Source organism: Orbicella faveolata, unplaced genomic scaffold (assembly GCF_042242905.1).
Source record: "Orbicella faveolata isolate gen_17 unplaced genomic scaffold, um_ofav_v1 contig_24, whole genome shotgun sequence".
Classification (NCBI taxonomy): Eukaryota; Metazoa; Cnidaria; class Anthozoa; order Scleractinia; family Merulinidae; genus Orbicella; species Orbicella faveolata.
In genome coordinates, this window is record NW_028301552.1 from 11,103,345 (window position 1) to 11,129,178 (window position 25,834).

Below are 25,834 nucleotides of genomic sequence, written 5' to 3' on the forward strand. Positions count from 1 at the left end.
AGTCATGACTTTAAAACAATGTTAATTTGATGACTCATTTGGGAAAGTACCATTGTACTAAATCATCAACTTCCTGTTTTTCTGGAAAAACATGTTTAATAGCATCTGCCAGGGCATGCAACATAATCTGACTATCAACGAATCACGAGATAAACAGTTGAACAAGGAATAAAAACAACTCAAAACAAAGACAACGAAGAAGCTAAGATTATTCACCTCTTGCCTCAAACCATTTCCGCCCTCCATTTGGCCGACATTTGGTTTCTTGCTGGTTCCTTCTATTATAAAAAGCACCCCTACCTCAGTGCTCCAAGTCACTTGGAACACGCTGTTGAGCTTTAGAGTACTTCAGAGTACTTTTCCACCGATTCCAAACAGGGCATGCAACATAATCTGACTACCAATGAATCACGAGATCAACCGTGGCAGATCAACCGTTGAACAAGGAATAACTTGACAACTCAAAACAAAGACAACAAGGAAGGTTATTCACCTCTTGTGTCAAACCATGTCCGCCCTCCATTTGACTGACATTGGGTTCCTTCTTGCCGTTCCTTCTATTTTAAAAGGCACCGCTTCCTCAGTGTTCCAAATCACTTGGAACACGCTGTTGAGCTTTAGGTTATCCTGCAAGCGAAGCCAAGAAGTTTAGTTTATCTCGGTCGGTGTGCAAGCAGTCGATTACGCCACTTCTTTGATTTATTTGTTGTTTTATTAACGCCTTTGGAATAGACAGAGATTCATCATGGTAGGAGCCGGCACAGGCTGGACTCGAGTTTCTTAACAAGGTGCTAGCAGTCGGGATGAATGGTCAGTACGTCAAACTCGTTCTAGTGAAAATCACCTTTCTGAACTGATGCCAGTAGTAACAGTAACAAACCATAAATTTCTATAACCCCATTCAAGATATGGCAATAGTGCTATTGCATCAGTGTTCTCATGGTGCCTCCATTGTACTTGTCACTAAGTAATTTGTTTCTTCGGTGGGTTAAAACTAACTTCTTGCTAAAGGAAAGATTTAAAAAAGCGCTGTTCGAACAGCGTGATAGCTAGCATCGACAGGCAGCCAGTTCTGGCAAGATCATAACGTTACAGGTCGATCGCATCAAAGAGATTTACCCTGTTTCACACACTGACAAGATTGCTCGGGGAAAAAAAGATTACTCAGTGTTTGGAAAGCAGGCGATGTCCATGCACTTATGAAGTAGCTTAAACTGGCTCTGATTCGCTAGTTTCGTATGTTTTACAGAATAGCGTTCTCCTCTAGCACAGCACAAATACACCATATGCAACAAATTTATTCAAGGAAAGAGCTGTGTGATATTTAATTTACTAGAATTGCGAATGATATGAAAGGTGTTTGAAAGCTTTCAGTTCATATGAATAACTTTTTAAAATATCTCAAATTTCAGCTTTAGACAACATGTCCGTGAATACTACATTGAAAACGAGGCAATGATTGCCTGGTGGAATGACTGGAAAGCGAGAGACCAGAGGGCTAAAATCGAGAGAACTTTCAACCACGGCCGCTTTTCTAAGGAGAAAAAAAAAAAAAAAAAAAAAAAAAAAAGACACTAAACACTAAAGCAATAAGTAACATTTTTGACGTGCTTACCCATAGATTCCGCGTGAAACAACAGAAAGATTAGAGGTCTGTGCGCAGGCTAAAAATGGCCTGAATGTACAAAGAAATTGGTACCCTCAGATGTTTCAAGTGTGGAATTCCTCGATACCCTAGTGTATTGCTCAAAGTTTCTCTTGTATTTTCATTTTTCGTTTGAGAATAATGGCAATTTTTTTTCTCTCTTTCTCTCTCTCTCTTCAGGTATAGTCAATGGCAGATGGTACTGTTGCTTTACTCAAGAAGGCTTGCGGGCCAAATGACAGCCTCTTGACTAAACAAGAAGATTTTAGAGTGTGGATGATATTCCGTCCGCCAGTAGCTTCTCGATAGAACTCTTACAGTTTTGATTATTTTGTTTCTAGTTTTGACCTACATGTATGCTAATTGTCACGTAAAATTTCAAAGAGATGTACAATTTAGCTTTTCTTACGAGACATTAAGGCAAAATAGTCCGCCTCCTTTCATTCAGAAGTAAAGGGATCACTTTTCTTCATAGGCTACAAATTAAAAGAAAGGGAAACCATTGTGTGTTTAATTGATCCACTAAACATGTAATTTCGTGAATCGCTTGTTACATTTATCAAATTTAGCGAGTGAATTGTTCTTTAGTAAGAAATCTAAGTACACGATTACATCACATGTCTGATGTATGGGCTTTGCGCTGGTTAAAAAGCAGTTTTGAAATAATCTCAGGCTGGTATTAGAGGTTTTGGAGAGCTTGTACCCTACTTTTAGTTATTCAAACGATCATTCGATATGAGAATTTTGTGTCAAATAGTCTATGAGTTTTCGTAATTTCAAATTTCAGATCCACCCTGAAGTCATCTAGTTGCAAACGGCTCTGTTACATCTTTGTTTCAAAGCAACGCGCTCGATTATATCATATCTTTCCGACTTTTGATATTCTTTTACTTAGACAACGAACATAGAAAGTTCTTCGAGTGAACTCATCGCCCAAGGTTTCAAACCAGGTCAACGTAGTAAACCAGCACAAGGAAGAATTTCAAAAAAGAAGGAGTGCTTAGCGCTTATAAATAAAGCTATAGTATATCAAAGACAAGCATAAACGTCCGTATTGTACTTTTGAGCCTGACAGAGGATGAAGCACTGACATTTGATAGTCAAACAAGTAAAGAACAAAATAGTTATCTTTCCCGAGAGAGCCGCGATCTATCTTGCCTGTATAACCGTACCGTGATGTAAATTAGGGGACTTCGACAGTTTCCTTAAGAAGATTGCCAATCAAAGGTGCAGCAATTATGTTCAATTTGAATTATTTGTTTCAGTTGTTTGCTCGGTCCCACTAGCACTTGTGCTAAAACACTGCCGAGGGTAAATAAAGTTTTTTTATTTATTTTTTTATTTATTTTTATTTTTATTTTTAAAAGCAGTAAAACAAATTATCTGCGATGCTTGTAGATTTGTTCACTTAAAGTCCCTATAAACGTGCAATAGACAGTATGCTACAATGTTGGTTTTCTCAATAAGCTTTATGTTGTGTTCTTCGTGTAAATCAAACTTTAGTCACCTTCAGCAACACGCTTTTTAAAAAGTATGTTTAAATTATGAAAACATAAAACCATTTAATAATAATAATAATAATAATAATAATAACTTTATTTAAGTGTCGATGTATTTAGCACTAGCGTGCTAATTGGGGACACTGTAAATAAATAAACAAATATTTCAAATATAACATAAACTATTAAGAATCCCACCTGGTGGGAGGCTGACCAGTTGGCTATTTACACAACGCGGCCGAGGAGTCGAACTCGGGGCTACCGAGAACAAATCCAGATAGCGGTAGGGACCTAAACCACTCGGCCACGCCGCCTCCGCTAATACCTTCATTTGATGACCCTTAAATTAAAAACAGTTATTTCAGAAGAAGTAACCGGTGTTGATTATCGATTTCAAATCATACATATATGCCGTAAAATTTCGCCGTTAATAAGCCCTGATTTACGTTGATTCAAAAGGCTTAGTTAAGTAAGATGGGCTTATTTTGCAGAGCAATCGTAACCGACGGTGAGGGGAAAGGGGCATTTGATTAAACAATTATTTTCCATTGAACTTATTTCATTCTGCAATCAAGGAACGATACAGTAGAAAAGCCGTTACAAATTGAGGCGAATGCTCAAAAAAATTAGCTACTTTTTCAACCGCGCTTTGCTTTGTTAGAAAACATTTGGGAGTATTAAAAGTTCAGGATTAGTCGCAAACAACAATTGTATCCGGCGTGCTTTTAGTTTCATAACACAACAAAGCACGGTTAAGGATTTTTGACTTAATTATTGAATCTAAAATTCAGTGAGCGATGATTTTCAACTAATCAAACAATACGTTTGGCTAGCGAGTGCCGGTTGATTGTTCATTATGATATTGGACCTACGGTTCAATCTACAAAGCACGTGCCAATAAACTGTTGTTGCGCGACAAATAACATCTCACAACCTCTGTTTGTTTCAGGCTCTTTTCGGAGCATGAATGAAGATATATATCAGTGTAATGTTTATCCGTACTGCACAAAAAAATCCGGGTAATGTAAATTAATGTTCCTTTACTTGACAATTCAGTTCTACGCAATTCAAATACAATAAAAATGGTGCGCGCAAAATTTGTATGCTTGGATGAACTTTTCAATGTATGCTGTGGAAAACAAATTTTCCTACAACATTGTCATGATATTTGGCGAATTTACACACTTTGAATACCTGCTTGCTGATTACTTACTTTTTTACTTATTTGTTTACCGGCTACATCAACATTATACCTAGGATATCATGTTAGATCACGGCAAACAAGGTAAAAAAATTAAACTAAAAATAGTGAACTGGATGGCAATAACAAACGTTTAAAAATGAAGTCAGCAGGTCAGTTGAGCAAGTTATCAAACGTGCTGATAGTCTACTTTTAAAAAAACAAAACAAAATAAGAGAATTAAATAACGAGAGATTAATACCACGTGTGCATGGCCTAGTTAAAAAAATTTAAATTTATGTATAACTGAGCCTTAAAAAGTGTAAAACTGAACACACTGTTTGCACGTATTAAGTCTGATTGTGCTTGATCCGTGATCGTGGAATATTTTTCAAACATTTTCAGTTGTGCAATAAATCTCTTATTAACCAATCCCGCGAGGTAGTTCAGCTATATTAGAACAATATCAGGCTGTTGTCTTATTTGCATCGACCACGCTGTGCTCGGACCGTGCTGTCAAGATTTAGGGCCTGTACTAACCCAGTACAGCTCTCACACTCGGTTCAAAATAAGAAAACTTTACTCACCGGCAACTGGTCCACCGGCGGCCGCAGATATAGAACACGTCACACTTTTGATGCAGAAAGCGGCCGTTGTTCTCTTGCTGTCCACACACGTCAGTAAAATAAAATTCTGAGTTGTTGCGAAAACACCGTCGCTCAATCCATAAATGACGCTGAAAGCGATTAAGTGCCAGTATTTTGTGGTGAAGGGCAGCATATAGGCGGCGAGACCAGCTGTTACCATGCATGATTGATAAATGTACACTAGATTAACTCTCTTGTTGTTACACAGTCTTCCCGTCACCAGCCGCGAGACGCCTGAAGCAAGGCCGATACAAATGAACAGCCCAGAACCTTTCTGCACAGAAATTCCAATATCTTGACAGTACTTTACCTAAGAAATGATAATATAAACCTCTTTAATAATTAGAAATGCTCTTAATTATCAAACAAAGCAGAAACAAGCCATGTAAAGCATACTCGAGACGACTTTCAGTTTTGTGCGCTCAATCGAAAGGTCCGAAATTAACCTCGACCCACCAACGTCCCTAAAGTTGATTTAACTTTACAAGAAGTTGTTTGATTTTGCATCTTGGGTCCCAATCAAAACTATCTGTTTCACGGTCATTTTTGTAGAGAGAAGAGCTCTGGGCTGGAGGATGGTGTAGTGTCCTTATTCCGGCGTTTTTTTTTTTTTTTTGAGCCAATATTCTCAAACGTTATGTGCACGAAAAAGGAAATCATAGTCTTGATGAAGTTAAGTCAGTGCGGTAACTGTATTACTGTAGCCTACAGAGCGGTTTTTATTTGAGTGTCGAAGAGAAACTGATTTTGCATTACTACGCTACACGATTGGCTTAAAAAACACGCGCCACGTTTTCATCCAATCAGAAGTAAAACCATGCAAAACCAATCGTGACTCGCTCGCGTTTTCCCGCGCTTCGCGCCAGCTATATGTAATGACGTCGAGCTCTGATTGGTTTACGGTGTTGTTTGTGTCGTTTACAATTGGCCAGAGTGATAACTTTGTTTTGGTTTCACAACGCTCAATCGAAAACTTCGCTCTATAGAAAACACAAACAAGCAATGATCACACTACACATCGCTACGGCTTGGCCATGGCCGGGACTCTCGTTCTCAAAGTTCGAGCCTTTTTAGTCACGGTGAATAAACGACCTGCGCCATGCGTTCCGCGCGAAAATGCTGGCTCAGAGGTCCCGTTTCTTATTGCCCCACTTAGGAACGACATTGCCATGGACAGATTCTTCGCCCTCATAAGGACTGTTAGCATATAAATACATACGAAGCATTTGAACCTGTGCATATTTTACGAGTTATTCTCAGCTCCTTTCACCTTACAATGATTTAAATATTATTAATTAACTGCTTGGAAGTACAAAGCGACTTAGTTCGCAATTTAAACTAACCAGATTGATATAAGGAATATACTTTCCAAAAGTGACAAGCATGAACGACGTTACAAGTACAGTGTACGCTGGAAATCCCCACACACTGCAGTACAGAGACATCCCTGCCTTCTCGTCTCCTGCTTCCTCGTTGTTGTTCTCTTCTGTGCCATACTTTTCCGCTGTTGTTATTTCTTCTTCTACGCATGAATTGAAACTCAGACTCAAAATGCAAACAAGGCCGTACATTGCTGCCATTATTCTGGAAGTGTTACTCCATTCAGACGAGTCTAAGAGGACTTGAAGCAAAGGTCCGGTGTAGAGGACCTCGACACTCGCGCTCAACGAAGCAACGCCAGTAGCTACGGACAACTTGTCTGTAAATTATTTAGCGATTACAAGGTAGTAGGCATTGTATGTCAGACACCCTTCAAATCAGTACAAGGCGCTATACGTGAAGTACATCACTGTGAGGCTCTGGACAAATGACGTCAACACCAGACCCGCAATGCATAGCGTGCCTCCCAAAACACATGTTATGCGACAACCAAAGCGATTACTCAGATAGCCTGCCAGCGGACTTGCAAACCATACCATGCCATACAGATTGAGCCGACAAAAGCTGAAAATAAAAACGTTATTCAATGAACGATAGTTATTTTTGCGCCTTTATTGTACAAGATAATAATACTTATTGTACATTTTTATAGCGCTAATGTTATGAAATATTCAATAGCGCTTTACATAAAAAGATCTAGAAGCTAACAAACTAAAACAAAGATCTATACTGAAAAGAATAAATAAGAATACAAAAATATAAAACGGCCTATGTAACCAAGATTTACACAAATTATAAAGAGTCATAAGCGATTTTTTAAAAATGTCCAAAGTCGAGCTTGATGGTATGGCCAAGGGCAAATTGGTCCATAAAAATGGACCCGAACGAGAAAAGGCGCGGTCTCCAAGTGTAGTGCATTTCGCTCTTGGCACGAATGGAAGGGCTTGATGACAGGAACGAAGTGAAAATCTCAGATTAGGCTTGTGACAGAGGATAAACTTTACTGGGAGCCAGTGGAGGTTAACAAGAGCAGGAGTGATGTGATCAAAGTTAGGAATCTGATATATCACTCTAGCAGCGGCATTTAGAATCTTCTGAAGACGATCAAGTTGGTATTTGGGAAGACCGAAGAGAATTGAATTACAGTAGTCAAGGTGCGAGGTGGCAAAGGCATGACCCCGGTGTAAGTTATTTCCTCTCTTTCAAATGTTGTAAAGCCCACGAAAAGCTTTGCTACAAATCTACCCGACGTGACATCCATAGACATGTGACAATCAAACCAGGAACCAATCAGTCACGATATTTTGAGTTATTTTGCATCCATAACTCAATAGTGCACGCTATGGCGTTTCCATTTGCTTTATAACATAACATTGGGACATTGGAACAAAAGAAGTCCTTTTATTGAGCTACATCACAAAAAAATGTTCGTGTAGTCTTACATGACAAGAGAAAACAAGCACGCGAAAATTCATTCATGACAACCAACTGCACACCAGTAACTCGATAAAGTTTCATCTTCAGACAACTGTGAAGACAGTTTCGCATTTTTGGCAGAAGAACGTCGGCCACTACTTTGGAAACAATGTCTGTCAAAAGATTTGCTTTGTAAACATTAGCCCACACGTCAGCAGCGTACACTCATGGGCAAATGGTAGACGCTAAATTAACCAATCAGAGCGCGCGCTTTGCTTTAGTTATGTTATAAAACTCGATAGAAACATGGAACTAGCACGAGCTGTTGACTTAATAATGGCTCGAGCAAAGAGAATTTACACTTTGATGATCAAAAAGTCAACAGGTTGTTTTCCTTTTTTTTTTTCGTCGCGGGGTATTTTTAAAAGAAATAGAAAACATGTTCTCCGTGTTTCTATCGAGTTTTAGTACAAATCTACTAGCTTTCTATCACGAATGTCGTTCTCTGACTCTCACTATCTGTTATCAGTGTTGTAGATAGCGAGTAGCATATAGCAGTGGACGCTTGTAAACAAGTTTTAACTTCGAGGTTTTTAACTTCGAGGTTTCAAACGACTAGTAGAATTATACTAAAACAGTTACATTATTCGCTCTCAATTTCTATCGCGCGATAGTTAACTGTCAACTATCACGCGAGCTCGAACTCCAATTGTTTTTGAAGAAACACGATGTTTAACCAATCAGCGCTCGTATTTTCTTAGAGCTGTTTTCTTTAACGAGTAGATTATGAAATCGAGGGCGAATAATCTAATTGTCTTAGTAGAATTCTAATTGAAATTTCCTTCAAATAACGATTCCAGTTATTTCTGGTCTTTGTATTAAACTTCCCGCTTCAGAGAATTCGCGCGGATTGCATGGTCAATTTGACATTTACAGTTGTGTACGCGTGCTTATCAGTTTCTTTCGAAAATTTCGAGTTTTTTTTATTTAAGAAACCGTAAATGCCCTCCTTTTAGTCTTCTCAGAAATTTGTCAATGATTATCCATTTGGAAAAAAGGACAAGAAAGGAAACGTTGCAATTTTGTCGTCACTGCACACTAATAGCTGATAGCTTTGCAATGACTCAGCCAATCAGATTACAGCACTTGCATTAGTACAGTATTAGGATACTAGTAAAATTTTACTAATAAAAATTGGACGATTGCGCTAGAATTGTGCATTCTCGTCATTCCAAGCGCTGAGCTTCATTCCAATTAATTCTTGCGCTCCTCCTTCGATACTGTGCCAATAAACTCTTCTTCGTTTAATTCTACTTCCGAGTTCTCTAGGTGAACTTAGAGAGATTCTCCGGTTGATGAAAATCATTATTACCGGTATCAGGGATGCCGTCAACAGTACTCCTCCCGTCATGTAGAATGAGTAGACATAGCTCCCTGTGTGGTCCGCTATCAAGGCTGGAGAAAAGAAAGGAAAATATCTCAAGAAAGAACCTTGAAAGGTAGGCTTTTCTCTCCTCACTGAACAAAAAATAAAAATATAAATGAAATCTAACCAAAAAACATTTCCCTTTGAATTGGAGTAACTATCAGAGCAGTTTTAACTTGCGTACCGAAATTTTAAAATTGGTTTTGCCCTACTAAGCTAGAGCGGTTTTCAATTGACTGCTGAAATTAATCAGCCAATTACTTTGGTTCTGGTTTTGGTTTTACTATGGTGTGAGTTCGGCCGAGTAATCTAATTGGTAAGTAATTGGTTTGGTTTTGGTTTTACGACATGCAATTGAAAACCGCTTGATAAACGATTGCCTTAATAAATTCGCCTCACTTTTTCATCTAACCAGAAGTAAAATCAAAACCAATTGAGACTCACTGCTCGCGTTTTCCCCCACTTTTCGTCAGCTACATTTATACTGACTTCGAGATTTGATTGGTTCATGCCTTTGGGTTGTCTGTGTCCTTTTTCATTGGCTAGACTCATAACACTGGGTTTGGTATTACGACACTCACTTAAAACTGCTCTATTCATGAATCAATTTATTCAATTTCTTTTGGAGATCCGAGGAATAGGGGTTTCCTCTGTTTGTTTAATACACGGAGAATAGTTTCCTTGCATGGTTATCTCGCTATCTGTAGGAATATGGCTAGCTCTGTGAGTGGGCAAGTTGATCCGAATCCTGCTCTGTGATTGGCTACCCGACAGGCCAAGATGGCGCTATCTTGCCCGCTCAGGATTACCCGCTGTGTCCCAGAAGAAAATAGTGTCCTTGTTTCTTTTCTGACCAAGCTTGTTCGAACCTCAAAAATTTCGTCCAGGGTTATAGTTCCGGGACAGACTGGAAGAGCTATATTATTCTTTGGTCTTTTATGTAACGACCACACTGCGTTCAAAACATACTGTACTTTCTCTCAACACCTCAGGTCTGTCCCCCCTCTCCCCTCCTCCCTACATACACCAAGGACAATTATCGCGCTCAGTTTAAAGTAACATTATTAACTCACCAGCAACTGGTCCCCCGGCGGCCCCAGAGAACGAATACACCAAATTGTTGATGCAGAAAGCGGCCGTTGTTCTCTTGCTGTCCACAACCGTCAGTAAAATAAAATTCTGAGTTGTTACGAAAACACCATCGCTCAATCCATAAATGACACTGAACGCGATTAAGTTCCAGTATTTTGTGGTGAAGGGCAGCATAAAGGCAGCGAGACTAGCTGATACCAAGCATGACTGATAAATGTGCACCGGATTAACTCTTTTGTTGCTGCACAGTCTTCCCGTCACCAGTCGGGCGACACATGACGCAAAGCCGATAAAAATGAACAGCTGAGAACCTTTCTGCGGAGAGACTCCGAGATCTTCACAGTACTTGACCTAAAAAAGTAATAATGACCTCTTAGGAAAGTTCTTATCAAGCAAAGTAGAAAACTACCTTAAATAAACTGGAGACATTTTTTGGTGCGGTCAATCCAACGACCAAAACTTGACCCAAAAACGTCCATTAAGGTGACTTAGCTGGATAGAAATCTGACTGGTGTTCTATTCTCAGTCGTTTTCTTAGCCATGCGCAAAAGAGGATGTAGTTGGATAGTGCAATTCAAGAGTAGTTTTCATTGGTTTAACCATTATGGTATATGAGCCATTATACCATGCTTTACAAATATGATAAGCATGTGCTTTGGAGCGTTTTTATCTTTATTTTGTTTTAGTTTTCTATATTTTGGGGACGTTTTTATTCCAATTATTCCACTGGCACTTGTTGGCTATGGAATGGCTATAGGATGTCTATGGGATGGCTATGGGATGCATGGTACAAGGACCTATGCAGGATGCATTTGAACCTGTATGTCATTGTCAACTCGTCCCACCTTGCAACAACAAATACATAACTGCTCAAAGATGAAGCGTGATAAAGTACGCGCAGTTTAATTTAAACTAACCAGATTGATGTAAGGAACATACATCCCAAAACTGGCAAACGTAAGCGACGTTACAATAACAGTGTAAGCAGGAAAGCTCCACACACTGCAGTAGAGAGAGAAGCCTGTCTTTTCGTCTCTTTCTTCCTCATTGTTGTTCTCTTCAGTGCTGAAATTCTCCCTAGTTGTTATTTCTTCTACGTATGGATTGAAACTCAGACTCAAAATGGAGACAAGAACGTACACTGCTGCCATTATTATAAACGTGTTTCTCCATTCAAACGAGTCCAAGAGGACTTGAAGCGAAGGTCCGGTGTAGAGGACCCCTACACTCGCGCCCAATGAAACGACGCCAGCAGCTACGGACAACTTCTCTGTAAAGTATTTAGCGATTACAAGAAAGCAGGGATTGTATATTAAGCAAGTTCCTAAACCGTACAAGGCGCTATACGTGAAGTACATCATTGTGAGGCTCTGCACGTATGACGTCGACACCAGTCCCACAATGCATAGCGTGCTTCCCAAGAAACATGTGATGCGGCAACCAAAACGATCGCAGAGATAGCCTGCCAGCGGACTTGCAAACCATAGCATGCCCAGACAGATTGAGCCAACAAACGCTGAAAACAAAAAGACAACAGTTATCAATAAATGATCGTTATTTTTCCACTTCAATACCTCATTTCGCGGGAATCTTAGTTTGCGAGAAATTAGAGGGGCACATATTGCTTTTTAAAATCTTGCCACTTGGCGGCATTTGTGATGAAAAGAAATTAATTCTATAAACGCTGGATCCGCGGTTACAAAACGGTTGGTCTCAAAATTGATGTTATGGATCAACCGAAACAAATTTAATCAAAACAAAAAAGCGTTTAGTATAAAGCTAGGTCGACATTTTACAGCGTGTTCTTCTCTCTGCTGTGTTTGGAGAAAAAGAGGATAGTGGAAGTGTTTCACAGCAGTGTGTTGAACATTTGCGACAGTCTCATAAATTTTGCAGCCAAATAAGAACTTTGAACTTTTCATTTTTTCTTTGCAGCGTGGAAAATTCAAAGGGCAGCTTTTATTAGCTTTCATAAATTGTACGAGGCGACCTTCAATTTGATTTTTACAAGGCAAATATTACGGAATTCAAAGCTAAGAATTCAAAGCGTTCAGTTTGCATAGCCGGTTTGTAAGGTCTCTTTTCACTGCCTATCCAGGTTACCGCTCTAATCGTTCGGACATCACTGATGTTCTGTAGCTCAGGTCGTTTCATTTCCTTTGCAAAACAACAAGGAAGAGACTATACGTTATTAATTTATAATGAAAAACAAACACTACAGACCAACATTTCACAATCTTCTTGATGGAATAAGCTTGATCGAATCAATGAGCTGAAGCGCAGTGTTTCTTGCGATATAGTAACCCTCAAATTTGGCATTGTGTTTACAAGCCAGATTAAATAATACGGAATTCAAAACTAAAGAATTCAAATCGTTCAGCTTGTATAGCGTTTGTAACGTCTGTCTTCAATGTCTATCCAGTTTTCCTCTGAAATCGTTCAGACAACATGTTCCGTAGCATTTTGTTTGCAAAACAACTTGAATTCCATGTAACTTTTTTTTAGGAATTTACATAATTATGCTGTTGGACTTAAAAATTATCACGTTTTGAATAATGTCTAACCGGCTTCTTTTAGTTGCCATGAATACATTTTAATTTCCTAAGGAAGAGAATATACGTTATGAATTAAAAAAAAAGAAGCAAACACTACAGACGAATATTTAGCAATTTTCTTGTAATAAGCTGAAGAGCAGTGTTTCTTGCGAAATGGATCGAACTCTTCTCCTATCCAACCTCGTTAAGTATTGGTGATGACTGCAGACGCAGTCTTTCCTTTACAGACTTCTAAACTGAATTGGTTGATCAAGATACTAAATAATCAAGCATTGGCAAATAAAAGTTGTCCGCAGCAAAAGAAGAACTGAATTGTTTTTACAAATGTTTATATTTTATCTGTAAAACAGGTCAATACCAAATGAAAGGTATAAGGCGAACTACCGTTGGCAGTCCAACGATATCCAAGGTAGGGAATTTTAATTGAGCGCATTTGAATTTAATTCAGGTTGTATTGTGAGATGCAACGTCAATGCCAGAGTTTGAAAACGATAGTGCGTACGTTTTTTTAACTTCTGAAGATCATTACAGTTGTATTAGAACAGTAAGGAACGCAAAAACAATGCGATTTCCGAGGTGCAAAAGCCCAACACCGTTTTTTTTGAGATAATTTAACTGGTCAGTTAAGTTGCAACTGTTTAAAATCGAACCTCGGCTGTTGTTTGTATGACCCTCTATTGTCGAACCCGTCTATGTTCCCACACGGACATGATCAGCAGTTTTTCGTTTTTAAATCAGTAGGATTTAGAGGCGTTTAATTTATAAACAAATTAACGGCACTGAACGCGACTACCAGCACCTATGATACACTTTATTGGCGGGCTGAAAAGACTGCGCGCTTGTGCACAACACAGCTACAAGACTGACTTCACTAACCTGTTCTCTCCCTGGTCTCGTCAAAGTATTCCATCAAAACCGGGAACAGAACACCAAAGCTGAGAGCCATACCAAAATTGACAGCATTGCAAATTGCTGCCGAAACACACACGATCCATGACCACGAACTATCCTTGGAACGTTTTCCAGTAAAGAACCATGATGCTTTTCTAAAGCATTGCATGTTGTGTTGCCTGGTTTCATCCATTTCATTTAGAACTGTTTAAAACGGTTCCGCCGTATGCTTCTACGGTAAAATGCTAAAAAATGGAAAAGAGTTAAAGGATATGAGAAAGAAACAGGATTAAATGATCAACTTTAAAACTACTCAAATTTCGCAACCCAGGCGGTTCGTATATACAGCTTCTTTGTTCGAATACAATGAATCGATATGGCTGGTCTTTGATTGGTTTGCGCGATTGAACCTGCCGAGGGGAGGGTGGTTCTAACTTTTTGCAGCAGTGCCTGCGGTGAATTTTCCACCCTATCTATACCCGGGGACGAGTTTTATGTACATAATTCATTTTTTTACTGATCTCGGGCGATAGAGATTGGTTATGGTTGGTACTGACAAATAAACTTAATAATAATAATAATAATAATGATGATGATGATGATGATGACGAGGACGAGGATGACAATGATGATGATGATGATGATGATGACAATGATGACAATGATGATGATGATGATGATAATGACTTTATTGGATAACACAATTACTGGTAAAACCAGTAGTTCTCATTTAACAGTTCAATTTGAGCATGGCCAGGATGGAAAATTGCCCAAAATGACGAGCTCATTTCTCAAAAAACACAGAGCACAACAAAAAATAATATTTCTGGATTAAGCGTAATGCTACTTTCCAAATAGATTTTAGACATTGGTGAAAATCTATCTGTTATTGGCACCTGATAGATCAGATTCTGAAAACCTGAGAAAGTCAGTGCCCTGTCTTCGCTGGCGTTTATTTCTCAAGTCCAGACCGGGTCGCTGTAAACTCCAATGTAGGTTAGGAGGCATAGAAATAGAAAAATGCCTTGCGCTTTTTACCTTCCTTTCTCAAAGCGAATTCCTATTCATATCACACGCTGTCACGCAAATTCAGATTGTCCACGAATTCAATTTAAATTGGTATATTTCATCATAGTTAGTAGAGGGAAATGGTTAAGAAGGCTGGTAAACATCAAAGAAGCGAATAAACAGGCTAAGATTTATGTTGGAAGGTCCTTAACCCTGCATATCTTCTGTTTTATGCTCATTGACTGTGCATGAATTTAATACGTAATCGCATATGCTTCCATTGATTATTAGTTGTATGAGCACACATAACCACCCTTTGGATATTGCCAGGTTTTGTTAACTATATGATTTCATTTACAACATACAGGTTTAACATGCAGCCAATCGCACACAAATAAAACTTAGAAACGATTGAAATACCTAGAATTGTTGAATTGTTGAATCTTGAACTCTGGAACGGTCTGGAAAATTGTGGGATATCATGCAGATTTGCTTGTCTGTTTTAAAATTGTTCACCTTGGCCTGTTTTCACCAACCTTTCTTGCCTTTTCTGTCTGTTGATAACTGACTTCAAAGAGAAACACGCTATTCAAACCTTACCAGCGTTTGAAGTATTAAATATTACTGATTAATTCAGCTTTGACTGGACGCGCCGATATCAACGATTAGTGACCTTTGCAATATAACGAATGGTATAAATTACACTGACCTGATTTGTAGATCAAGATAGTTTTTCCTTTTCTGAATATGCTTTCCCTCGTGCTAGTCACGAGCTGAGCTTACTACCTCATGGTGAAAAACTTTATAGTATGCAGTCCTAAAGTAGGGGTAAACCGCCAAAACCGGTCTTTTATACAGTGTATCGTTTTATTTTGTGTTTCAACTCTGTGTAGACATTTTTTTCTTTTTCTAAGAATATTGCTTTTCCGGCCGAGGCTGAATACTGTTATTTTTTTTCCAATTTTAGGCTGAAAATATTCTTGTGAATATTCTTAGATTATGGCGTATGACGTTTCTGTTTTCGAATGTATTTGGTGTCTGGATGGGGTTAAATTAATTTTGAAGCCAGCCTGCAGGCATTAAAGCTTGACATGACGCATATAACTTGCAGAAATGTTATCAGCATCCAACACACTGTTTTTGTTGGTTTTTGGTTAGTTTTGCCGATTAGAGAAAGGACGAAATTTATACAGTTTTAGTTAAAAACATAATTGTATTGTATTAAAATTTTGAACACACAAAATGAGATTTTTCTCAAAATCTAAACTTCCGGTTTATTCTTAAAATATTCTTAAAATCAGTCTCGATATTCTTATAAAATATATTATCGTAAAAAGAGTGTATAATTCGATGGCTGTAAATGAAAACAAAAACTGAAATATAAACACGACGTAACACCAAAGCAATTTTCGCCCTGACCTAGTTATTTTTCAATTAATTATCTTTCCTGTATTGCGTACTTCTAAAATTACATGAACTATTACGTAAACACTAATGAGCGAGTTGTACTTTTGAAGGGCTTGGCTCAAATTAGCCATAGGTACCGGGAATCTGTCCTGCTACTTCATTGGTTGTGCTTTACCTGACTAAATTGTGAAACTTGACTACCTTGCTAAAAAGAACACGCTCTTTCGGCAGGTATGTGTGTGTGCGGTACGGGCCGACTGACCTTGGAGGATTAAAATACCTTTGTTTAGAACACTAACCCACACACTTTCACGCGATTCCCACAAATACATGAATACATGTGGCAAAGCAATTGATTCTACAAGTATGAAAACACTTAATTTCGCAGAATTAACGCCAAAACAGGAACTTTATTAAATGGACTAAGCAAGGTCAGTCACAAACCCAAACATGACCACCGATGAAAATTATTGTTCAAGAATTTAGATTTATTAATGGTCAGGGATGGACAACTTGAAAATTAAAACTATTTGTGTGACCTTGTAAGCCAAGCCCTTGAATCACGAGACGTACTCACGTGAATTAAGGAATGGGGCAGAATTATTTTAGTATTCGAGGGTCTTTCTTGAATATAGGCTTACTAATCCATGTGGACAGAAAACGTTTGTGCGTGTCACGTGACACGACCGTTATTCAGTGCTTAAATTTGGCGCCATTTGTGTTCGTTCTCTTCGCTTCAAGTTTACACCACTTTGTACGGTATCAGATCACGGTTAAAGTATCACGGCATGGCCTTCCGTGTTCAGTGTTTTTGAACTTAATCGGGGAATCCGGGAAAATGCCGTTGGTTGGTGTGAAATTTGTCATTCTTTTTCGATGAACGGCAATTTACTCAATTACTGCTGTCTCATGAGGCCATTTGAGATGGAATCTAAAATCCCCGATTGAATCGTAGTCTCTTACAATAAGCTTGTGGTTTTAGGATAGGAAAAACGTCATCTTAACAAAGGTAAGGTGGTGTATTACACGTTTTTAATACTTAACTAGCAGCTCGATGTGTCCGCCATGTTTGAAAAGCGCGGTCTGGACTTCAGGAAACTAGAACGGAGAGAATTTTCTTGCTGCTATAGCAACAAAGCCTTTCCAAGATGGCGGACGAGCTTACAGTGGAAGGGTCTTAAAGTTTGTAAGTTGTTTTTGTCGTTTCCGTTGGGTTATTAAGGAGTAACTTTGCACATTGAAAACATTAAATTTATTTTTATAGAAGACTGGTTTCTGTGATCTCTATATACTTAAATTTGGGACGTAGAAAAGAAGTAAAGATAACAAGATTTTAACGTCCTGAACGAAGAACATCTTTGGTAAAAATTGAAAATCTTAACTGTCTCTCACAGTTTTGCGCCCACTTACGGCTCTTAAAACCTTATTTGCTCGTAGAATAATAGGATATCATGTTTCTGTTGTACATGATCTTTTGAATTTTGGCGCAATCTTCAGATAAGTGGAGTTAGTTGTGGGTTAAACATTCGCTTCGCGCAGCTAGTTAAATTGAGTCCAACGAAACACCTTCAAGATTATCGTTTTTAGGTGTCTAAAAGTATTTTAAGGCTTTCAAACTAGATTCAGCATCTTTTACCACACGAAGGATTTGAAGAGTTACTGACTTGAGGGGAAAATATCGCTGCTGTTGTGGCGGGATTTTTCAACTGTGGCTACGCGTGTGTAGCTGCAAGGAACAGTGTTTGTGATGAGAATGGGAAGGTTATTTACGACAAGAGTACTCGCCTACAGAGGTTCTTGGGGATATTTTCTGAAAACAAAGAAGCGTTTGCTGTTTCTCAGAATACATTTGTTTGTCATAATTCTGTTTTTAACTAGTTATTTACATATTATTTACTGTTATTTAATTACAGATCAATTTCTCTCAGCTGGCTAAGAAATATGGAGTATCCGAGAAGACAAAGGTAGGAAACATGGTGGTAAAAGAATTTCTTAGCAAAAATGGTGTGAATGTGGAAATGTTCAAGCCCTTCAGAAAAAATAACCCACTTCCAAGAAGGCAGCTTAACAAAACCTTTGGAGGGGGGATCACAACACCAGTGCCTCGCACAAGTGCAGCCATAAGAGAAACCCTAAAGAAAAAGATTGCAAATGGGGAATACCACTTGGGTGAGATCGTGGCTCCAAAATCCTACCAAAAGCTGACACTGGATTCCAATGGTACTCTCAAGAAAGAGTGTTTCACAGTCAGTGGCAGAAAAATACCTTTACTGGAAATCAGGAAAAATCTATTGCCAGAACATGAGGAAATGGGTCTGGTCAGAGACCACTCAGAAGCTCATTATGAGGCTATGACATATAAAGAGCTGGAAATTCGCTTGAAGGAAATTGGAGAGTTTAAAGAGCAGCCTGATGGTGAAACAACAAGGGAGGAACTGGTTAACACACTAAAACACTGGGAGTGAACTCGACACCTGATGATCTGGTCTGACCACTCAAGTGTTATGAATCATGGCCATATCCTCTTGACGGTAAATGCAATTTACGATCCAGCATTTTATTACACCTCTAAAGAGCTCGGGGGAAAGGATGTCCAAGAAATGGTGGAAAAGCCACACGTTTACCTTATGGCAAGGTGTAGAGACACCATCAAAGATCAGCTATTATACAGTGACACCCGCCTAGAAGACATCCAACAGCTCAGTACAAAGATCACCTCTTCCCACAAAGTCTTCATCAATGACATCTGTCGGATGTTCCATGGTGACCATCCATCACAAGAAGTTGAGAGTGGGGAGCAATTGGGGGGAAACTCTGGTTGCTGTGGTTGCACTATGTCATCAACACAGTACTATGACCACATAGCATCACTAAGAGCCCCACAAATCAACCTAGAAGAGCAAAGGAAGAAAGTCATTGCAGGTCCAGCAGGCAAAGAGAGGAGGAATGGAGGTGTGCAACCTTTCCAACAAATGAGTAAGGACGACATGATTAGAGAGTGCAAGGGCCGAAATCTCCCAACAGATGGTTTGCTAAAACCAGCCTTGCAGAGCCAGTTGAGGGAGGAGTTAAAGGGTATTCAGAGAGTCCCTGCACTGTGTTTTCCTGATCAAAGTGCTTCAATGAAAGACCTTAACTTGACCCAGTATGAAGTTGTGCCAGTGGAACCCCTCCATGATCTCAAGGAGCACATAAATAACATCTTAAAGGAACTGCCCAAGCACCTAACTAATGAGGAAAAGCCACTGTTTGAGGAGGCAATAGAAGCAGTGCTCTCCACCAAAGAAAAGTTAAGAGGAGCAGATTACCGTCTCTGTTGTATTATTCTTGCCCTCCACCTTGGAAGCAACTGCCGCCTAACTATCAGAAGGTTACTGTATAGTCTTGCGGAACTCTGTGAATTGCTGTACGCTCCTTCAGACAAGCGCACCCCTCGGTTTATTTTACGCTTACATAATGTGACATTCTGCCATGTAGTTGCCATTCGAAAAGTATTTAACACCACAGAAGTCCTGACATGCAGAAAATTCTATGGTATATATTATCATAGCATCACCTGCCATGCCCCCTTCACATCGCATTTAATTTCACATAGTTCTGTAGACACAGAGGAGGAAGAAAGAGAATTCAGCACCATAAATGCCATTAGCAAGACAACCTCCGGTGGTCATCCAGAGCATATCATTCCCAACTGTATAGTTTGTGCTCAAGCAGAAAGAAATTTTAAATCAACCAAAAGTAGCTTTCTTGAACAACAGTCAAGGATCGGAAAGATAGCCAGTAAACTTCCACAGTTCCCTGACACAGAAATTCCCTATGAACTTCTTGACAATGAACTTTATCAGGCTCATTTAGAAACCATCAGTGATTTTCTTCTGTGGGGAAAAGGAGTGTGGTGGCATGTTAATGAAGATGGCAAGGAAATTGTATTCCATGATGGAAAAGAATGGCCAGAATTTCAAGAGCAAGGCCCTCCTCTGCACCACTTTCGCTCTTCTTCCGTTGAAAGTGAAGGCAGCTATCTCAGGGAAAAGTGGGAAGAGTGCTTGAACCAAGGTAGCCTCCACTTACCTATAAGGAAAGTGAAAGTCTACAACACTGACGGGCACCTAGCATATACCGAGTATTACAGAGTGTTCAGAGATGAGGAATGGCCAGAGCCAGAAGATCATAACACTGAAGAAAACCAAACAGATGCAGACAACCAGACTGATCTTTCTTTCCCTGCTGATCAAGAAGATTTAGAAGAGCAAGAAGAATCGGATGCACTGATCACAAATTTGGTTTACACTTCTGTAAATGATGATGCCGCTGAGCTGAGTGAGGATGACTGTGATGTTGTTGATGATGATCATGGGAGTGGAAAAGAAGGCAGTCTAGATCAAACAACAGCAAATTATCATATCAACTCACCAGGTGTTCCTCCTACCACAAATCTCCATGCTGCAAGTAACTCAGCAGATAATGATGTCCATCAGCAAGCAGAAAAGGATCCTAAATTAACAGAAATGGAGAAAAATCAGCGAGACAGTAATGTTACAAGTAGAACGTGAGGGACTGGGCCCAGCCCCAGGTTACTTATTATTATGGGATCGAAAATCCCACGCGTTGGCGAGAATGAAAACGAAACGAGGATCGATGAGAAAACGTGTTGTCATTGTAGTTTTGTAGTAGTTCCTGTGCGAGATTGAGTAGAGTGTAACATTTGGTGACCCCGACGTGACAAAGAAACCATCGAAATGTCTATAGAAGTCGTCGAAGAGATTCAGATAGAGGTGAGAACAGCAATTTGTCAGCTTAGCGAAGCGAGTCTTCGAGAAATCTGTGCGGGGCTACATATCGAAGTTAAAGAGACGGATACGGGACGTCTGGCGTTAATACAAATCCTAACGAAATATTTAGACGCCGAAGAACTCGGAACTGAAGCACTAACGAATCTCAGAGAAACAATTAAAGAAAAGAAACCGGCAACGAAGGACGCGAAGAGTGAACAAGAGGGTGGTGTGAAAACCGAACATGTGGATCAGAAGTCTGCTGTCAAGTCAAGCACAAATGCAGTTACGCCTAAAGAAACCACAGCGATTCCACCGTTCAGGAAGGAATTTAAAATATCGGGACAGATTGGAGATTCACGTCAGAAAGATCGCTTGAGCTTTACCAGTCTTGCTCACCAAATTAACGCTGGATTGAAACGGGGCTATAAAGAAGAAGAAATTGTCGAGGCCGTTATTCGAGCCATCAATCCAGGCCTTAGATTGAGGAGCTACTTGGAAGGTAAGCCCGATCTAGATCTTGCCAGATTACGTAAAATACTCCGGTCACATTACCAAGAAAGGGGGGCTACGGAAATGTATCAGCTGCTCAGTTCGGCAGTACAGGAAGCTGGGGAGACCCCTCAGGACTTTCTTGTTCGCCTCCTTGATCTAAAGCAGAAAGTACTGTTTGCATCTCAAGAAGCAGGATCTGATTTGAAGTATGACCCAAAGCTGGTACAGTGCATGTTTCTGCATTCATTATTAACTGGGTTACGGAATGATAACATTAAAATGGAGATAAAACCATGCCTGCAAAACACCCAAGTGGAAGATGAAGAACGTTTTGAGAAATTGAATGCAGCAGTTAGTAATGAAACAGAAAGAATGCAGAAGCTTGGTTCCCGTCATGACCAGCTCACAAACCGAAGCCCCACACAGCTTGTAGCTCAATTGGCCACCCATGACGACAGCCATGCCTCAGTTGAAGGTAAAGCCCCAGAAAAGCCACCAAAAGTTAACCTTCTTACTGAAGTTAGAGAGTTGAAAGCGGAATTGGCTGCTATCCGGGAGGGCATGGAACAACAAAGCCGCGCTAGCCCTCACCCACAGTACAACCCTGTAGAGCAAGGGAGGGTTCGCCCTAGAGGGTGCTGGAATTGTGAAAGACAAGGAAGGGGTTTCCGTTGCAACCATTGTTTCAACTGTGGTGATGTCGGCCACTTCAGTTACCAATGCCTAAGGTCAAGCCGAAGGGGCTATAACTCAGCAAGCCCCCAGGGAAACAGACAAGGGTTGCCCCCACGGGACGAGGAGCAGCCCCCCCGATTCATGAGCAGTCCCAACAATGCATGAACTGTGGAAAGAGGGAGGATTGGGCACATCAATACTTGCGGTGTTCACAGTGCCATACTAGCCACTATTGTTCAAAAGTTTGTCAAAGGGAACATTGGGAGAAGCATAAGAAACTATGTCAAGCCATTAGCGAAGTTGAACTGAGGGAAAGGGCAAGTGTTGAAACATTGAAAACGTCGTTCAGTTCCCACCTAACCCCGAGACAACGCTCTAAACTCACCAAATTAGTGGGAAGAAAATGTGTGGTTTCCTGCTTGATTCAAGGGGAAAAGGTGGATGCCCTGTGGGATACCGGAGCTCAAGTTTGTGTTGTGTCCAAACATTGGAAAGAAATTAACCTACCAAACGAGCCAGTAAGAGACATAAGCGAGTTATTGGGGGAAGATGGATTAAATCTCCAGGCCGTGAACGGTACAAAAATCGCATATGATGGCTGGATTGAGGTAGAGTTCCAGTTGGTTGGGGAGGACGGGTACTCGGAGCCATTGACAGTACCCATACTAATAGGAAGTGAAGATAATCAGGAGTATCCCATCATCGGCTTTAATGTCATTGAAGAGGTCATTAAGGGGAGTAGTAGCCCCAACACAACCAGCCTATTGCCCCGAATAGTGAATGACTCGTTCCCATCTGTGAAAGAGAGCGAAGCAAGAGCGCTGGTTAATTTCATCCAAAGTATGGATGATGAAGCTGACACCGGTATGCTCAGAGTCGGCAGACAAGACATACGTGTCCCACCAGGAGAGACTGTGAGAGTCAAATGTCAGGTACACTTTGGACTATTAGAAGAAGATTTGCCTGTTGTGTTTGAGCCCAAAGAGGAAGGGGCGTGGCCTGAGGGGCTAGAAGTTCAGGGCTGTCTCCACCGAATCTCCCCGAGGTCTTCGAGCCGAATGTATGTTCCAGTATGCAACAACACCGAACGAGAGATGACCTTACGTAGGCGGACAGAACTGGGCACTATACAGTTAGTGCAGTCCGTCACGCCACTGCCAGTCGAAGCTGAACAGAAACAAGAGAAAGAGGAAGGTGAAACTTGGAGTGAGGCAACCAGTTATGAGTGGGAGCCAAGTCAGCCCGAACAAAGTAAAGCAAAGTGGACTCCCCCAGTTGACTTGAGCCATTTGTCAAGTGAGCAACGGGTGATTGTCGAGGAGATGTTGAGGGAAGAATCCGGGGCCTTCGCTATAGATGATGGTGACATTGGATGTGCCGAACATTTGAAATTGGAAATCAACCTGAGAGATGACGTCCCAGTACAAAAAACATACAATTCAATTCCAAAGCCCTTGTACGAAGAGGTAAAGTCACACTTGCAGGATATGATCAATCGTGGTTGGATAAGAAACTCAAAGTCACCCTACTCTTCCCCAGTGGTGTGTGTGAGAAAAAAAGACGGCAGTCTGAGACTATGTGTTGACTATAGGCAGTTAAACAGCAAAACTGAGGATGACCGCCAGCCCATCCCTCGCATCCAAGACATCCTGAATAGTCTCAGTGGGAACACTTACTTTTCAGTGTTAGACCAAGGAAAGGCATATCATCAAGGATTCGTAGCAGAAGAACACCGACATCTAACAGCGTTCATCACCCCCTGGGGTTTATACCAGTGGAACCGGATTCCTTTTGGCCTTAAAAATGCACCGGCAGCTTACCAGAGGTACATGGAGAAATGCCTAGAAGGTCTCCGCGATGAAATATGTATTCCATATCTTGATGATGTCCTGGTGTACAGTAGAACATTTTCTGAGCATGTAGACAATGTGCGAAAGGTACTTAAACGTTTGCAGGAGTATGGTATCAAGCTGAAGCCAAAGAAATGTGAGTTGTTTAAGCCCCGTGTTCGTTACTTAGGCAGAATAGTCTCAGCAGATGGCTACACGATGGACTCAGCAGACGTTGCAGCAGTGGCAGCCCTTAAGGAGACTAAACCAAGAACTGTTGGTGAATTGCGCAAACTCCTGGGTTTCATAAGCTATTACCGCCAATATATTCGCGACTTCTCCAGATTAGCCAAACCCCTTTATGACCTACTTTCAGTTAAAGAATGCAGTGACCAGCCCAGCAGAGCTAAAGGACAGAAAGAGCACCCCAAGTGGAAGTTGCCGACATCGAAAGGACAATCGTCATCAAATCACAAAATCCCGTGGAATGAAAGACACCAAGAGCGATTAAACTTCCTAATTGAACTTCTTATGCAGCCAGGGGTAATGGCTTACCCTGACTTTGAACGACCATTTGTACTGCACACGGATGCCTCAAGCGAAGGACTTGGGGCGGTGCTCTACCAAGAACAAGGGGGGAAATTGAGAGTTGTTGGCTATGGCTCAAGGACATTGACGCCCGCGGAACGGAACTACCACTTGCACTCAGGAAAGTTAGAATTCTTGGCCCTAAAGTGGGCAATTACTGACAAATTCAGGGATTACTTATTCTATGCTCCATCCTTCGCTGTTTTCACTGACAATAACCCGTTAACGTATGTGATGTCATCAGCAAAGTTGAATGCCACGGGGCATCGGTGGGTGGCCGAGTTAGCGGATTATAACTTTACAATCAAGTACCGACCGGGCAAGACTAATGTTGACGCGGATGTTCTGTCAAGAATCCCATTGGACATAGACAAGTATATGAGCGATTGTACAGAGGAAGTACCCAAAGATGTCCTTGAAGCAACCGTGGAAGCAGTTAGGGAACAGGCAAAAGGCACAATCCCGTGGGTTACGGCAATTGCCGCAGACTTTACAACTCCTGAGCCGACATTAAAGGATCTGAATCTAAAACCCTTCAGCCCTAGTGAAATCAAGGAGGCACAGCACTCGGATAGTGCTATATGCCGCGTGCTTTACTACAAGACACACGGGATCAAACCGGGTGGTGGCCAACTGAAGAATGAACCCCATGGAGTTACCAACCTTATGAGAGAATGGAAGAAACTGGAAGTTGATGAACATGGTATCCTGCGACGAAGAACAAGCTCTAAGATACAATTAGTTCTGCCACACAACTTCATCCCAGTGGTACTTAAAGAACTACACACAGAGATGGGACACCTTGGAGTGGAGAGAGTCGCAGAACTTGCAAGGTCCCGCTTCTACTGGCCACATATGTACCGTGACATAGAGTATTTTGTGACACAACGTTGCAGATGCATCAAACAGAAGAAACCAAACACAGTCACGAAAGCACCTATGATGCACCTGATGACATCAGCACCCTTTGAAGTAGTTTCCATTGATTTTCTGCATCTGGACAAGAGCAAAGGTGGATATGAATATGTACTGCTGATTGTTGATAACTTTACCAAATATGCCCAAGCCTATGCAACGCGCAACAAGACGGCCCGCACTGCTGCTGAGAAGATCTACAATGAGTTTATCCCAAGGTTCGGTTTCCCAGCACGAATACATCACGACCAAGGTGGTGAGTTTGAAAACAAATTGTTCCACAACCTAGAACGTCTCAGTGGAGTTGCCAGCTCGCGAACCACTCCATACCACCCACAGGGCAATGGCCAGGTAGAACGCATGAACCGAACGTTACTCTCGATGCTAAGGACCCTCCCGGAGGAAAAGAAATCG

The 25,834-nt window shown here is 40.7% G+C and overlaps 4 protein-coding genes across 5 annotated transcripts; 2 read left to right on the top strand and 2 right to left on the bottom strand.

The window, feature by feature from the left end:
* Positions 1-58: 58 nt before the first annotated feature.
* LOC149110385 (monocarboxylate transporter 10-like) lies at positions 59-6,842 on the bottom strand. Its single transcript, XM_089293037.1, has 3 exons — positions 6,315-6,842; positions 4,912-5,281; positions 59-627 (listed from the first exon to the last, which is right to left on the bottom strand). The coding sequence occupies exons 1-3, from the start codon at positions 6,549-6,551 to the stop codon at positions 623-625; spliced, it is 612 nt and encodes a 203-aa protein (XP_089149163.1). The 5' UTR covers positions 6,552-6,842; the 3' UTR covers positions 59-622.
* An 894-nt stretch (positions 6,843-7,736) lies between these two features.
* Positions 7,737-20,637, bottom strand: LOC110043159 (monocarboxylate transporter 10-like). 2 transcript variants are annotated; one of them, XM_089293036.1, is made up of 5 exons: positions 20,560-20,637; positions 13,717-13,976; positions 11,203-11,801; positions 10,267-10,636; positions 7,737-9,222 (listed from the first exon to the last, which is right to left on the bottom strand). In XM_089293036.1, the coding sequence occupies exons 2-5, from the start codon at positions 13,922-13,924 to the stop codon at positions 8,975-8,977; spliced, it is 1,425 nt and encodes a 474-aa protein (XP_089149162.1). In that variant the 5' UTR covers positions 13,925-13,976; positions 20,560-20,637; the 3' UTR covers positions 7,737-8,974. The 2 variants fall into 2 exon arrangements, with proteins under 2 accessions (XP_089149162.1, XP_089149161.1); XM_089293035.1 differs by having other exon boundaries at positions 7,737-9,285.
* On the top strand, positions 18,120-18,611 carry LOC149110386 (uncharacterized). The gene has a single exon (XM_089293040.1). It carries the CDS (start codon positions 18,120-18,122, stop codon positions 18,609-18,611), a length of 492 nt encoding a protein of 163 aa, XP_089149166.1.
* Positions 18,624-21,082, top strand: LOC149110387 (uncharacterized). The gene has a single exon (XM_089293034.1). The coding sequence runs from the start codon at positions 18,624-18,626 to the stop codon at positions 20,697-20,699; it is 2,076 nt and encodes a 691-aa protein (XP_089149160.1). The 3' UTR covers positions 20,700-21,082.
* The last annotated feature ends 4,752 nt before the right edge of the window (positions 21,083-25,834 follow it).

Coding starts and splice junctions, on each gene's coding strand:
- LOC149110385 (XM_089293037.1), bottom strand. CDS start 6,551: ATGGCAGCAATGTACGGCCTTGTTTGCATTTTGAGTCTGAGTTTCAAT. Junction 5,282..6,314: donor ATATTCCTTATATCAATCTG/GTTAGTTTAAAT, acceptor ATCATTTCTTAG/GTAAAGTACTGTCAAGATAT.
- LOC110043159 (XM_089293035.1), bottom strand. CDS start 13,924: ATGGATGAAACCAGGCAACACAACATGCAATGCTTTAGAAAAGCATCA. Junction 11,802..13,716: donor CGAGACCAGGGAGAGAACAG/GTTAGTGAAGTC, acceptor TTTTGTTTTCAG/CGTTTGTTGGCTCAATCTGT. Junction 10,637..11,202: donor ATGTTCCTTACATCAATCTG/GTTAGTTTAAAT, acceptor TTACTTTTTTAG/GTCAAGTACTGTGAAGATCT.
- LOC149110386 (XM_089293040.1), top strand. CDS start 18,120: ATGGTGGTAAAAGAATTTCTTAGCAAAAATGGTGTGAATGTGGAAATG.
- LOC149110387 (XM_089293034.1), top strand. CDS start 18,624: ATGATCTGGTCTGACCACTCAAGTGTTATGAATCATGGCCATATCCTC.